We start from the raw sequence: 16,574 nt of genomic DNA on the forward strand, positions 1-16,574 counted from the left end.
TTCGAATATTTGAATTCGATGATTTTGTTAAGTCTATATGAACTGATTCTTTACTATTTATTATTACATGTCAATTAACAATTGAAAATGAAACAAGCAAATAAAAGAAAAATATACGGAGTTGAAAGATTTGTTGTTTTTAGAAATATTGCATGCAAAATCCCCAAATAATTACAAAAATCAAGTAATTAAATTGTGTCGAATGATCGAATAATAGACCAGCGGCTGCCAGACAGGATACGCCCACATTTTCGAGAGATGGATAGAGAACAAGCTAAAAAGAAAGTGATTTATCCGACAATCAAGGGCCATAATTCAGGAAATTACAATTCGATATGCGCAAATATCGAAAGGAACCTAGATCTTTGGGTTATAAACTTACATTTTCAAGTTTCAACAAAATCGGATAAAAATTGTGACCTCTTTATGGTCCACAACCTTGATATACCATATTTTTACGCAATACGAACTCAGTCGTCCTTAGGGTGTAACGGTGATATAATAATACATTTTTTTAAAATCGGATAAACATTAAGACAGCTATAGGGTCAACAAGCTAAAAACGTGATTTTTCGTACAATCAGGGGCCATAATTCAGGAAGTTACGGTCCGATATGCGCGATTATCGGACTGTAACTTCATGGATTATGGCCCCTGATTGTATGAAAAATCACGTTTTAGCTTGTGAACACTGTAGGGGTCACAATTTTTATCCGATTTGGTTTAAACTTGAAATGTTTGCTTATAACCCAAAGATCTTGGTACCTTTCGATATTCGCGCATATCGGAACGTAACATCCTGAATTACGGCCCCTGATTGTACGAAAAATCGCGTTTTTAGCTTGTGGACCCTATAGAGGTCATAATTTTTATCCGATTTAAAAAACCGTATTATTATATCACCGTTACACCCCATAGGCGACTGAGTTCGAATTTCGTGAAAATCGGACCAAAACTGACAGACAAAATGGCCGCCCTTCGTTCTCAAATAGCGTAAAAATATGGTATATCAAGGTTGTGGACACTATAGAGGTCACAATTTTTATCCGATTTTGTTGAAACTTGAAATGTAAGTTTATAACTCAAAGATCTCGGTTCCTTTCGATATTCGCGCATATCGAATTGTAATTTCCTGAATTATGGCCCCTGATTGTATGAAAAATTTCGGGAATTTCGCTTTTGACCCTATGACGTTAGACATTGATTCGTTTCTAGTGGTTTACCCACAGTTCCGTGCATAAAAACAACAAACAAACAAAATTTATTCATACAATCAATTTAGATCTAAATTAAAATCAATTTGTAAAAACAAAATTATTTAACATTTTTTTGTATCACTTGAAAAACTTAATTATGACGGTTTTATATTTGGCAACAATCACATCAGCTTTGCTCTACTCAAGCAATGTCTTTTACTTATTACACTTTCAATTTTTCAAACCCTTTTTTATGTTTTGATTCTAATTTTGACTACTACAGTGGCTTTTCACAATATTTCCCTACTACGCGGTTTATTTATAAAAGTTTTTGTCTTCAATGTGCTGACATTCACTTGATTTGATATGTTAGTTTTTGTTGTTTTTGTGTTGTTAGTTGGTTTGTCTTGTGTAATTAATTTTGTGTGGTAGGCCTACACTTACTATATTTATGTAAACGCTTTCAATAAAAACTTTTCTATTTGTCATTGTTATTGTAGATGGCTATAAACACGGTGGACTGCTGAAAATAACTTAGAACTATGATATGTAACGAATACCGTTGTTTTCTAATTGGATTGGGGAGCTGTGAATCTGCATCCCGAATCTTCACTGCGGAGATACTAGAGTTATCTCCCTCCAATAATCAAATACTTGCTATGCGCATGTGTGATCGTAGACTTCCGCCACGCTAGCGGTACGAAGAAAAAAGAATATTTTGCAAAAACTAATAGGATAGATGAATTGATAGACATTTACTTTAACAATGGTGTCAATTGAAGAATTATACAAAAACTTTGGTGTCTTAGCAGACGCTAAAGATAAAGCAGGCGAGGTATTCGATTTCACATCAATAATAATTTTGACCTGTAAATTTTACCGGCGTCGTGTCGACGTTTTCTGTTTTCATTTCTGCAGAACGACTAAGTAAAAAATGAAAACATTCTGATCAACGTGTCTCAGTTAAATTATTGAAACTACCATTATGACAAGTGTAGTTTACACGGAAATACGATTGCTTCTTACACTTTTTGATCATTAAATTCATTGTATGTAATACTCTTTACAATTCATAAAATTTACAATTAACATTCTTCTTCACTTGAGTTGAAGAATGAAAATCAAACATTCAATTACATTGATAATTTTATGTAAGCCTAGGTCTTTGTCTAATAATAAATGTGATAATGATCCATTAGCTCCCACACATGTCCTTAATTATTTAAATGAGTTTGGGGCCACGGTGGCTAGGTGGTTAAGACGCTGGCTCCCTAGCCTGGAGGTTGGATGTTCAATCCCTGCATTGGCTGAGAAAGTTCATCCTGATTTTCCAACGTGGTTTCCCCTTGTCAGTGGTGCAGAACGGAGGGCCTGACAAGGACAGCTGTGTAGTCCTTCGGATGAACGAAAAACCGAGGTCCCGTGTATACATTAGAATGCACGTAAAAGATCCCTTGGCAGTTGGAATTCGATATAAAAGTAGGCGATAGTGCCGCTGCCCGGGCAAAATTTCCCTCATAGCACTCTGTATGGCGTATGCCCATCTTCATTAGCCCAGTATAGGAGCAGAACAGTAGGACGTTAAACCCCATTTCATCTCATTTTATTTCGTTTCATTTCATTTAAATGAGTTTACTGTAGGTTCTAGTTTCTTATTAAGAAGCGGTCTGTTGTCTAAATCATGATATAGGTCACCTTCTCTCACAGTCACATCCCTGTTCAACCAAGGTGATTCGCCCGCGCCCGCCCACAACACACACATCCCGACCTTTGATTATTACGAAACAGACAGTGTTAGTTATACAGTTGATGATCCTGATCCTTGCAAGGGCTTGAAGGGGGTGGGATGGCCGATTGATTAGGGTCGAGTGGACGTTAAATCTCATCTCTCTCTCTCTCTGCATGGACTTTGAACCTTTGACTTGCAGACTTGCACTGGCAACAGATGTTTTGGGTTTAAATCATGACCTTGCGGGGAAAAGAGCGGGCCAGGGCTTAAAAAAATTGATACTGCCTGACGCCAGTCAGCCACCCAAATATTCCAATCTACGTCCTAACTCAGAGTAATCAGTATGCAGATGTGAGGGTTTCACAGAGATATCTAGTATGCCCAGAAATGCGAATGGAAAATGGTTTGGAGACGCCCAAAAAAGAACAATCTTAAATGTTAGGTTGTTTAAAAAGTGAATATATATTTTTTTTTTTGTAGCATCAGGCTGAATATCTGTCATTTATTGATGCTGTAAAGGGGGGAGCTGGAGAAAAGAGACTAGCATCACAGTTTATTACAAGATTTTTCAAGTTTTTCCCTGATTGTGCTGCTAAGGCTGTAAATGCTCTTTTTGATTTGTGTGAAGACAATGATGTAAATGTAAGTATGACCTTTGACCTCTGACCTAGAGGTTATTTTAAACCAAATAGCTGTGGCTTCTAAACTATGGCATCAGAAAATGAAATACTGATTATATATTATTTTTTGTTCTGTTTTTTTTACTTTCGATGGCATGCTACATGAAGATCTGACCAGTTGTAGTGGGAGGTCGTGTCAGGGATCATATGGCGTCAGACTTCTGATTAGCCAATCAGTGTTGATGTTTCTAGTGTGATACACACAGTTCCGTGCAGCTCACGCCAAGAACTCACCGTAACAGACCGTTTCATTGGCTAATCCCTCACATCAACCATAACACAGGTTATATAACAACTCTTCCAGATCCTAGTGTAGTAAAGACAAGTAAAACAAAATTTTGAACTATAAAACGATACAAAATCGGATCTGTGTTTTAATCAGATTGACTTGAGACCCTAGACATAGCCTATACTATAGGTGAATCCGGTACTGAAAGAGAATAACTATCAGCATTGGAAACATAATGATTGATATTATATAATTCTAGATACGTAAACAAGCTATTAAAGATTTACCCAATGTATGTAAAGTACAACCAGAACAAGTTACCAAGATATCAGGAGCATTAACACAGTTATTAGTTTGTGAAGATCAAGGGGAGATAAGTCTGGTTCAATCATCAATTCTCAGTCTGTTTGCCATCAATGCCAAAGGTAATAAATTTTCTCTATCAGTAATATTTGTATTTAATTCAAACAAAATTAAAGAGACAAGGTGAATGCATAGGTAAGACGCTGGCTCGCTGGTCTGGTGATCTCGTGTTCGATTCCTACATTGGCTGAGAAAGTTCATAGGGATTTTTTGGCATGGTTTCCCCTTGACAGTGGTGCAAGACGGAGGGCCTGACAAAGACAGCTGTCTCGTCGTTTGGATGGGACGTAAAACCGAGGACCCATGTATACATCGGCGTGCATGTAAATGATACCTATTCAGTTGGAATTCGATATATATGTGTAGATCATCGTGCTGCTACCCGGGCAAAATTCCCCTTATAGCACACTGTATGGTATATGTCCGTCTTCATTAGCCCAGTCGGAATAGGACGTTAAACCCCATTTCATTTCATTCCATTTTTGATTACGAAATCTAATTATAAAATGAAATGGAGTTTAATGTTCAAATTTACTGCACCAGCCGAGCCAACGAAGATGGGCTTTGAGACAAATTTTGCTCGGACAGCAACCCAATCTTATTTCCAATTCCAACTGTCATGGTTATTCTTTTTTTTTTTTTTTTACATGCACAGAACCTCAGTTTTTTGTCTTATAAGTGAAAGCTTACATGGGTGGAAATGTATTGGGGTTTAACCCCATGTATTGTGCTAAAATTTTACCTGGACAGCAGGCTGGGGTCTAAATATTAAGGCCAACTGTAGATTTGTCACAGGTCTCGAGATGTAAACATGGCTAGCCCTATCCCTTATCCTAACCCTCAGATCACTATCTCGTCAGATCAGTAGGACGTTAAACCCCATTTTATTTCACTATCTTGTCAACAATCACTTGCCCTAACCCTAATTACAACCTGCGATCTTGACCATGTCTGCAGTTGGCCTTAATATTTAGACCTAACGATGACCTAATTATACTCCAGGAGAATATATCGTTAAGGTAGTGTTTAATGTATTTCAGGTACGTTACAAGGTTTATTTGATCAGATTGTCGGGGATCACGAGGAAGACGATGTTTTAAGAGACAGAGTTTTAAAATTTCTAACAACAAAATTAAAAACTTTATCAGAAGAAACCCTGGATAAAGATGCTGAAGAATTTGTTCTTACTAGTTGTAAAAAGGTTGATTATATTAAACTTTTATTGGAATTAAAATACAACATCTGATAATAAACATGAAATAATTCATGAAATATTTTCCCTGTTTTCATGTAATTAAAAAAAAAATGCAATTAGCATTACTATTTTAAGTTGATATAACAATAAAGCATATAAAAATGTTATTTCACTTTGTTCAGATTTTTAGATTGAAAACAAATATGTACAAATCCAGTTACCCTTGTTGGGGGGCCGCCTGCCCATAGAATATACTGTTTTCTAATTGTACATTATGTATTTTAAGTCTTAGAAGATGAGTTAATTATAATTATATATTACAGGTTTTAGAAGATGTTACTAAAGATGAATTTATTATGATAATGGATTTATTACGGTCGTTAAGAATAATGAAAACTGTTCAGAGTCGTCAGAGTTTAGTAGAGATCGTGACAACGCAAGCAGAACTTGATGAACCTTTAGATGTAAGTTTATTTTATTTTCATAATATAAATTAGATTGTCCATTGAAAGTACTTACCTACTGTTGAATTTGTATTTCAGGTAACCTGCTTAAATTATACAGGGTCGCCTGTCAAACCTCAAGGTTTTTCTCCTGGTCCTCTGGTTTCCTCCCACTACTAAAGACCCTATGCACTAATAAAATTATTCAAAATAAAAAAATTGAACCAAGTGGAAGTTAAACCCCATTTTTCTCTCCTTGTCATTTAATGAAAAAGAATCAATACTTCCCAAAATTCTCGAAGTAGGACTTAAAATGTTGGTCTACTAGCTCACTGTAGACAGGCAGTCTAAGTTTAGTATGGGGTCAGCTGTAAAGTCGCGGGACAGTAATGATACAGATTTCACTCTTAATGAAAAAAAAACAGAAGAATAAATTATTTTCAAGTAGATGAAGGTCCCAGTGTATAAATAAAGTTTTATGTTGTTAATAAAGTTGTACTTGGCTATTTTAGCTGACAGATGCAGAAAGTGTTGATAGATTGATCCAGTGTATAAAAACAGCCTCACCATTATTCTCAGTAAGTCTCAACAATAAAAACCTCTCAACAACTCGTATCTATTTAACATGGTTTACACTGTCAGTATTATAATCTTTATGACAAGTGCCAGTATTATAATCTCTGACAACTGTCAGTATTGTAATCTCTATGACAACTGTCAGTATTATAATCGCTATAGCAACTATTATTATAATTTCTATGACAATTGTCAGCATTATCATCTCTATGACAACTATTATAATCGCTATAGCAATTGCCGGTATTATCATCTCTATGACAACTGTCAGTATTATAATCACTATAGCAACTATTATTATCGTCTCTATGACAACTGCCAGTATTGTAATCACTATGGCAACTGTCAGTATTATAATCTCTGACAACTGTCAGTATTATAATCTCTGACAACTGTCAGTATTGTAATCTCTATGACAACTGTCAGTATTATAATCTCTGACAACTGTCAGAATTATAATCTCTATGACAACTATCTATATATTATAATCTCTATGACAACTGTCAGAATTATAATCTCTATGACAACCATCTATATATTATAATCTCTATGACCAAATGTCTATTACAGAAAAATGTTCATTCTAAAGTTTTTGTGGAGTATATTTGTGATCATGTTTTACCCAACTTATCTGATATCACAAGTCCTGAAGGTGGTAACATCCAATTAGATATTCTAAAAATACTCAGTGAGATATCAGAATTTGCTGGAGAAATTGATGAACCTAAAGCACGAATAGAGAAACTATATAACAGATTGATAGTAAGTTATTTTTTATATTCATCTATTTTTTACTGTTCCTGTTTTGCATGTTTTATTCGTCTAGTCGTTTGGATGAGATAAAAAAAACTGAGGTCACGTGTACACATTGACGTGCACATAAAAGATCCCTTGACAGTTGGAAGTCAATATATGAGTCGGTCGTAGTGTCGCTGTCTGGGCAAAATTTCCCTCATAGCACACAGTATGGTGTATGCCCGTCTTCATTAGCCCAGTTCGGAGCAAATCAGTAGGACGTTAACCCCCATTTCATTTTATTTCATGTTTTATTCAGCAAGAATAGTAATAGATTCAGTGTATCCACAAGATTATGGTTTTTTTTTATTTGTAACAACGATGTTTGTAAAGTCCTGATGCATTTTATCAGCACTATAAAATCACCTGCAAACTACAGTAGTGTGAAAGTTGAAATATCGGTACAGAAATGGTTCAATTCCGTTCGGTAATTACAAAGATATGCGGAACTGAAATTTCGTTGATCTATGCAATAAGCCTGTCCCCATTTTGTTGTCCATGAAAATTTAGTGATAGTCCCTTTTTGAATCCAAGCCGGGACATTATCTAGCGTTGGTATTATTTCCGTTTTTTTTGTTGTTTTTTTTTTTTAATTAAATGTTAAATAATCAATGTGTGTACATATTAGAGTGGATTAGGCCGTGAGAAATTAAATTTTTTAACAAGAAATGTCAATGGTGATTCATGCCTGTACAGATGTTAAGACATGTGTACTCAATCGCTCATATAGTATTTCATCATTTTAATATTGTTGTATATTTTATAGGCTTACATGCCCTTACCACCATCAGAAGAGAATGATGCCCCAGCAGCTGCAAATGAAGAACCTAAATTAGAATTCTCGTACGTTGAATGTTTGATGTTCTCCTTTCATCAGTTGTGTTCCAGATGTCCAGGTTTTTTAACAGATGAAGATAATGCCGACAGACTTAAAGATTTTAGATTACGGTTTGTTTGTTTGTATTATGGGGGGGGGGGGGGGGGGTTGGTGTTGTTTCGATTCCCTGGCTGTACATGACAAGGAGTAGGGTTTACTGTCCAACCCCGTGTGTTTTCTCTGGGTCTTCCGGTTTCCTCCCACTGCTAAAGACCCCTATGCGCAAGAGAATTATTGAAATAAAATTGAACCGTGTGTTAGTCCCGAAATACCTAGTTAGTGTCAAGTGAACATTAAACTCTCTCTCTCTCTCTCTCTCTCTCTCTCTGGTTTGTAGTCAGTTCAACCCTCTCATAACACTTTTGTGTTTTACTGCTCCCATTTAAAAAATGTTGACATTTCCATCATTTAAAATTCGTTCTGTCACTGTTTTTTTGTTGTTGTTTTAAAAGTAAATTTTGTTGTTGATAGGTTACAGTATTTTGCGAGAGGTGTACAGATATATATCAAACAGTTACGAGCAGCGTTACAAGGAAAGTCTGGAGAAACACTTAAAACAGACGAGGTATAGTCATTATTTTATTTAACGTTCTTTTCTTTCACATCAGTTACCCGTGTAGTTAGCCCTTGTCACTGGTGCAAGATGGGGAGGGAGGTCCGGTCGAGTCAAGTAGGACGTTAAACCTCACTGCATTTCTTGATATGTTGATTATTCTGTTTATTTGTTCTGTAATCTGAGGAAGTCGCAGTGGCACAGTGGATAGGGGCGCTGGCTGGCTCACTAACTAGGAGATCTGGTGTTTGGTCGAGAATTCAACCTTCCGCAGAATTTTCAAACTTGGTTTACCCGTGTCAGTGGATGCAAAACGGAAGGCCTCGCAAGGACAATGTAAAAAAAACGCGAAGCCCTTTGTACACGTTGCCGTGCATGTAAAAGAACCCTTGACAGTTGCAATTTCATATACATGTAAGAGTAGGCCATAGTGCCTCTGTCAGGCAAAATTTCCCACCTAACCAGTGTTCATTAACCCAGAAAAGTAGGACAGTTTAATTTATTGGATAATGTGATGTTTTATATTTTTATAGAATAAAATAAAGGTTGTAGCTTTAAAGATCACGTCAAATATCAACACATTAATAAAAGATTTATTTCATAATCCACCTACTTATAAAGTTTCTATAACTCTGTCCTGGAAACCTATTACAGTAAGTATTATGCACTGGTTATACTTTATTTCAAATTTGCTCTAACATAGGGAGCCATGGTGGCTAAGTGGGTAAGAGAAGGCGTGTTCGATCCCTGCAGTGACGAGGTTTCCCCCTTGTCAGTGGTGCAGGACGGAGGGCCGGACAAGGACAACTGTCTAGTCGTTCGGATGGGACATAAAAACGAGGTCCTGTGTACACATTGGTGTGCACGTAAAAGGAAATCTTCCCTTGTTCTTTGAATAAGCAGATTGTTTTCCCTCTAGTATATTGGGTGGAGCTTAACAGTGCAATAACTAGACATGTTCAATGTTATTGCACTCTTTTGCTGGTTTACACTAGTTTTAGTAGAAATCATATAGAGAAGTGGGGTGGGTTTTCTGTGCAATAACAATAAGCATGTTGAGCAGGTGTCAATGTTACAAGTCATTTATAGCCTCTGTGGTTAAACCGAACTAATTAAAACTGTGCTATAAATATTTATACTACTAAAGACCACCTATTGTACCATGTTTGTCCTGAAATGACCTAGTTTGTGTCAAGTGGATGTTAAACCCCATCTCTCTCTGTCTCGTTCTCAAAATAAACATCAGTACCAGTTATTTATAACATTCATAGTTTTGATGGTGAAGAATATTTGTTAAAATTGTGGGTTAATAAAATTGATTTTGTTTTGTAGCAAAAAGCTGCTGCTAACCCAGTTACAACAAACACAGCTACAGCAGGGTAAGTTGTCTTATTACATTTATTACTGGGGACAAATATCTACTTGTAATAAATTGTAGCAGACAAAAAATGTCAACTGGTGGCTAAATCTATTTGTTAAGGCCAGTTCAATTTTTGTCAAGGTTGCTGAGACGTAAATAATGTTAGGGCACGTGATTGTAGGCGAAATTGTAGGTTAGGGATAGGGTAAGCATTGGGGCTAGGTCCAGGGTTAGGGTTGGGGTTAGTTCTAGCCCAGTTTACATCTCGTGACACTGTGACGAAAAATTGAGCTGGTCTTATCCTTTAGCACTAAACGTCTACTGGATGCTCTTGTACGTGTGCTGCGAAATTTAGTTTTAAGTCATTCTATGTGTCTCTGACTAGTCTGTGTTTACGGTTATTATGCCGTCTATGGCTTGCCATGTTTTTAATTGCAAAATTCAAATATTTTTCATATATATTTAGCCAGGTGCCGCTATTTTTTCATGTGTTTCAATGGATGCCGTTGGCCAAAAAAAGGTTGAGAACCACTGCTCTAGTGGTTTACAGTTATCATCCCACTGACTTGAAATTGATACACATTATTTTTAATTAGTGCATGAGACACTACCATCTCTACCATTTCCAATAATTCTTGTTAGAGTTATGGCCCTTGATCATTTTGAAAAATGATGTTTTTATTTTTCAGCCAAAAGAGAATCAATCCGATAACATTTGAATCAAATGGTGCTGGCGGGAAGAAAGTTAACAAGAATCCTCGTGAATTATATTCACCTCCTGGGGGGAAATTCAGTGAAAAAGCAGGTAATTTTGTTGGTAAGTTTCATGTTATAATTCATGTCAAACTTTGCTGGCATATTGAAGATCCCTTGACTTTTGGAATTTGAAATATGAATAGGTTATAGTGCCGCTGTTTGAGCAAAATATCAGCAAAATATCGCTCATAGCACATTACATGGTGTATGATTGTCTTCATTAGCCCAGTCGATGAAGGTCTGTCATTGAGTCAACTGGCGTGGTTTTGATTCCCCGGTTGTACGGGGGGGGGGGGGTTGGATGGCCAAATGGTTAGCACGTGCATGCTGTATCATATGATCTGTCATTGAGTCAACTGGCATGGTTTCGATTCCCCGGTTGTACATGACAAAGAGTAGGGTCGCCTGTCCAACCTCGTGGGTTTTCTCCTGGTTCTCCAGTTTCCTCCCACTGCTAATGACCCGTACGCACAAGCAAATTAATGAAATAAAATTGAACCATATGTTAGTCCCGAAATGACCTAGTTTGTGTCGAGTTGATGTTAAACCCCATTTCTCTCTCTCTCTCTCTTTCTTATCGTCAGTCGTATCTTACTGAATATTTCTATTTTTTTGCAGCCAATCGTAATCGAGGCGGTAGTGGTGGAGGGGGATATAGAGGGCGTGGTGGAGGAAGAAATCGAGGAAGAGGTTTCCGTAGATATTAAGTCATCATCACAACACAGCTACGGTTATCATTTCATTGTGTAGATATTTTCATTTTAAAGACTCGATTCAGAAAAACTGAACGACATGTTGATTCATGTGACCATGTCTATCTGGATGTTAATATTAATATTACAACCTCCTCAACACCTGGTGGTCTTCATTTCATCCAACATCAATACAATTTTTTACAATACATAATGATGGTAGCGACTTGGATTCATATTCTGTTCAAATGTCACGGCTATTAAAAAAAAACGTTAGTAACATCATTAAATATGATTAAAATACAGATGTGACTTCATCCTTTGATGTGCCATTATTTCAAATAATGATAAGGGCAATGTACATTATTTATACTAGTTGAAATTTTTGGACCTGCGTGACTTATTTCATTGCAAAGCACGAGAGGTATCTGTATTTTCAGTTGTTTAATGGTCTCAGCTTAAGACATTGCGTACTATATTGAAACAACAGCTCGGGACTGATGTACCTCATGTTGTTTCAATATATTTCTTAACGCCTTGCTCTCGACCATTAAATGACACATACTTTCTGCTGAAAACAGTTCATACATAGTTATAACCAAACTTGTCTGATATCACCAATCTCAGTTAGATATTCTTAAAATACTCCATGAAATATTCAGGCCCGGAGTTCACAAAACATTCTCGGACTTAAGTTAAGAATTACTCAAAATTATTCATGTTATTTTAACAAAAATAGTCCTTCAGCACACATTTCACAAAACATTCCCAGACTTGAGCTTAGAATTTACTCAAAATCGTTCAACTAAAAAATATAGCCCTTTATAAAACTTCTGTTTCTTGATCAAAGATATTTCTCATAAACAGTGATTGAAAGTTGAGTAAATTCGTAATCTAATTCTGAGAATGCTTTGTGAACTCCTCGGGGCCTGAATTAGCTGGAGAAATTGGCGAACCTAAAGCTCGGAATAGAAAACAAATTTAACATAATAGAGGGGCATTTATCTGTAGAAAGTCTAATGGTGTTGATGACGTCTCTTGTTACAGTTGGCCGTTTAATCCAGACTCGTAATTTCGTTGAAGAGTTGATATAAATATCTATCATGGTTATCTTGTATTAGAATGTGAAAACAACTGTACCATGTTTTAATACAAAAATAAATATTTGTGGCATTTATCATTCAAACAAATTATAATTATTCTATTCATAATACATTTTGATAAGCTAATAACTCATAGTTCTACATGTTTTTACATTTTTGTATTATTATTCATACGGAGGGAGAAATATTATGTATGAAACATACTTTCAGATCAAAACTTCATGTCTGGTTTCAGACATATATTTGTCATAAAATCTGAATGTGTTGGGTATACATATGACATCATAAACTCTAAAATATATAATCCAGAAAATATACAGTTCTACAGTTTTATTCAGAAGTTTCGATGCTCATCTGCATTTAATATGCACAATGTTTTTTCTCATGAAAATTATCACAATAACGTATTTCTCTGATGGATGTTGTACATGAGGCAAGGTATGTTTACTTGTTCTTTTTCGAATACCTAATAACACTTAATCTATTATATTGATAGGGGTTGTACATGGAGACAGGGTATGATTACTCTTCTTAGAACACCCAATACTACTTCCCATTTTTGTGAATGTGACACTTTGTGTTACTACGTTTGAGGCCAGGCTTTAGTTTCTGTCTAAAGGTCTGTGTGTAGAATTATGTACAGAATCTTAATGACAGCAACCAGATAGATTACATCCTCGGTATCTCCGGTGGTCTGATTCCATTCCACTCAACTATACCCTGGGTTCATCCATGGGGTATTCATATATTCAAATTATCTGCCCTTGGTCGTAGCTTGATTCTACGAACAAATCACAAGACAGTTGTTTACAAACCAGTGTTGGCGTCATTGCTTATACATTGACAACAATATGGCAGCTTGTTTGTTGCCACAAGATGAGTTACTTCCCCTCGCCAACTTCCTTTGTATTTAACGTTTTTTGGATTGGTTAATAAAAATAGCACAGTCATCAAGGGCAGACAATTTGAATATGTGCCTCACCATGGAAGAACCCAGGGGTTAGTTGGGGGGATATAGAGAATGGGTAAAATTAAGATGTGTGTTTTTATTTCATAGTTTATTGGAAAGGGTTAAAAGTAGAAGCTAGTTTTTAACTTTGAATGTTTAAACACTGATATTCCTTAAAAATTTATCTTTTACAATAATAGGTTTGGGAAATGCTAATTGTAGGTCGGTCCAAAATGACTGCTTTATATTTAAATGAGAATTTTGGGGAATAATAGGCCTAACATTGACCCTTTTTTGAAGACTGAACTTGGATCCAATTTACCCCTCCTAAAAGGCTTAGGGTTCATATTCCCCAAAATACTCATTTATATAAAATGGCCATTTTGGACTCCGCAAATTCCCGAAGCTTCCCAAGGGATTCATAATCCTTTAAAAAGAATAACCCGCGCCATTAATTGTTTATAAGTATTTATGTTAATGTGCAGTTTATGTATAATTAATTGTTATCACCTGCCATCAATTCCATTAAAGGACAATGTTCTCATCCACCAATTATACATATGATAAAAATGGTTTAAAGGAGTCAAAAAAATTGGTAGATAGCAGAATTGCCCTTTTACTGATTCATATTGACTGGCTAAATCACAACAAGAAACCTGTTTAAGGACAGTGTTTACTTTCAACAGTTTGTGTCGATTGGACGTTAAACCCCTTCTCTCTCGGACGTTAAACCCCTTTTCTCTCTCCTCTTTTATGACATGTAAAACTGGTGGATAGCAGAATTGCCCTTTAAGTGATTAATTCATATTGACTGGTTAAATGACAACAAGAAAACCATTAAAGGACGGTGTTTTCTTTCAACAGTTTTAACAAGTGTAGGAGAAATAGTTTAATAAAGACCAAATTTTTACAAAGAAATCATCACTTACATTTCCCTTTAATTGATAAGATTTATCAGTTTGATAATGACTTAGTAAACTAGTTACTTTATCACCTGGACCCTGTTTCTCAAAATCTTAACTAAAGATAAAATCTAAATTTTAGTAGATACTTCAAGTTTGACTAGCTAAGTACTTAAATCAGTCTAATATTATCCAATCAAATTACTAAAAGTTTGATTAGCTAAGTACTAAAATCAGTCTAATAGTATCCAATCAAATTACTAAAATTTGGATTGTATCTTAGTTAAAATTTTGTGAAACAGGCCCCTGGTTTCTAAGACTGATGTATCAGTTGCTCTATCTAGATCCTAGAAATAAATTTACCCTTGGTTTCTCTCTGTAAAACTCGTCGGCCATTTTGAATGTCATGTGATGTATCCTTCCTTCGCTTGCTTCACACAGATCCAAGATGGCGGCTCAAACTCACGTTTCTTCTGAAATTTCACGTAAAATAGTTCCCAGTAAATTATCAAATCGCGTGTTTTCGATTGACCTTTTGATGTCAAGATGTGAAAAATGTTCCAAGGATCATTAATAGGCAACGAACTGATGCCGAATTGTGGAGAAATCAGCAGCATTTCTTTCTAACAAATCGTGCCAATGAGGATTAATGGCCGGCGAGTTTTACTATAGATAAAGGGTAAATTGATCTCTGGGATCTAGATTATTAGTTTCTGTTTGTGCTAATCATAGTGTTCTTAAACATCTCATTACTTGTAATATAATTAAATAATCTTATTATGTAAAATAAAAAAATATATATAAATAAACATTGGTTTATATTATCCTAGTTGGTCAAAATGCTGCTTTCAAAATAAATTGATCACCTGGTATTCTATCACTGATCTTAATCGGCTGTTTTTTAGCGGCTTGAAATTTAATCAAGCCAATTGGTAAAACAATGAACCGGCCACTATGGTATCATAAATCAATCAACTTTTGGCTAGATTACGAGTTAATTATTACTTATTAATTGATTAATAAGTCAATCAACTTGCTTGTCATAGAGAATCGGCCATGTGGCCACCTGGAAATGAAATGAAATGAAATGAAGTTTAACGTCCTACTTTTCTGCTCCTAACCTGGGCTAAAGAAGACGGGCATACGCCATACAGTGTGCTATGATGGAAATTTTGTCCGGACAGCGGCACTACAGCCTACTCTTATATCGAATTCCAACTGCCAAGGGATCTTTTACGTGCACGCCAATGTGTACACGGGACCTCGGTTTTTCGTCCCATCCGAACGACTAGACAGCTTTCCTTGTCAGCCCCTCCGTCCTGCATCACTGACATGGGAGAACCACGCCGGAAAATCTGGATGAACTTTCTCGGCCAATGCAGGGATCGAACACCCGACCTCCAGGCTAGCGAGCTAGCGTCTTATCCACTTAGGTGTGGCCACCTGGAGTCTCTCCTTTGGATGAAATATACCTTGGGTTCCTCCCTGCAAAGACATTGTGTCTTATCCAATAAGCTGGATCAAGCCTATTCTGTGGCTTCTTCTGGCAAGTTTCTTAGGAAACACTTGTCTACGATATCACCCTAGTGGAAGGGGAGGTAAAACTCCAGGAACCAACGATCAGCCATAACTTGAGTGATCAGAGTATTGTCATGATCAAAAGTCATAGTATGGACGTGGTTTGGAGACATGCCCTACTAAAGTTGGCAAACGTCTGACCAGGAATATACCCAATCATATATAGATGTAAATATGCCAACACGGCAACCATGTCTCCACAGCAGCTTATCTGAATGGAAAACTTGGATGTTAACCAATCTTGATTAAAACACAGATCCCATTTCATTATTTATAGTTCAAAATTTCGATTTAGTTGTTTTTTCTACACCAGGATCTAGAAGAGTTATCTAACCTGCATTCTGGTATGACCCTTCTTCTACAACTGGTCAGATTTCCATGTAATGGAGTCCATTAGAGTATAAAAAAAACGAAACATAATAAAGATCTGTATTAATTTTTAAATCAGATTGGATGTTAACTGTAGCAAAGGGGGATAACTCCGGAACTCGTGATCCCAATGCTTCTCACCAAATTTGAACAGAATCCTATAGCCTTTATCCAGGTCCTCCGATTTCCTCCCATTGTTAAACACCTCTCTCTACACACAAGTGAATTT

At 36.2% G+C, this 16,574-nt stretch overlaps 1 protein-coding gene across 2 annotated transcripts; it reads left to right on the top strand.

Moving 5' to 3' along the window:
• Window positions 1–1,865: 1,865 nt before the first annotated feature.
• On the top strand, window positions 1,866–15,383 carry LOC126825511 (apoptosis inhibitor 5). Of its 2 annotated transcripts, none has more exons than XM_050555155.2 (13): window positions 1,866–2,031; window positions 3,406–3,567; window positions 4,094–4,259; window positions 5,238–5,398; window positions 5,716–5,856; window positions 6,348–6,413; window positions 6,982–7,173; window positions 7,973–8,154; window positions 8,555–8,648; window positions 9,170–9,289; window positions 9,969–10,015; window positions 10,686–10,813; window positions 11,371–15,383. In XM_050555155.2, exons 1-13 carry the CDS (start codon window positions 1,963–1,965, stop codon window positions 11,457–11,459), a joined length of 1,617 nt encoding a protein of 538 aa, XP_050411112.1. In that variant the 5' UTR covers window positions 1,866–1,962; the 3' UTR covers window positions 11,460–15,383. The 2 variants fall into 2 exon arrangements, with proteins under 2 accessions (XP_050411112.1, XP_050411113.1); XM_050555156.2 differs by having other exon boundaries at window positions 10,686–10,801.
• Window positions 15,384–16,574: the final 1,191 nt, after the last annotated feature.

Source organism: Patella vulgata, chromosome 6 (assembly GCF_932274485.2).
Source record: "Patella vulgata chromosome 6, xgPatVulg1.2, whole genome shotgun sequence".
Classification (NCBI taxonomy): domain Eukaryota; kingdom Metazoa; phylum Mollusca; class Gastropoda; family Patellidae; genus Patella; species Patella vulgata.

What these genes read in the sequence shown, in the direction of transcription:
- LOC126825511 (XM_050555155.2), top strand. Translation starts at nt 1,963, where the DNA reads ATGGTGTCAATTGAAGAATTATACAAAAACTTTGGTGTCTTAGCAGAC. An exon ending in AACTTGATGAACCTTTAGAT is followed by an intron (nt 5,857 to 6,347) that starts GTAAGTTTATTT and finishes TGGCTATTTTAG; the next exon opens with CTGACAGATGCAGAAAGTGT. An exon ending in CAGCCTCACCATTATTCTCA is followed by an intron (nt 6,414 to 6,981) that starts GTAAGTCTCAAC and finishes TGTCTATTACAG; the next exon opens with AAAAATGTTCATTCTAAAGT.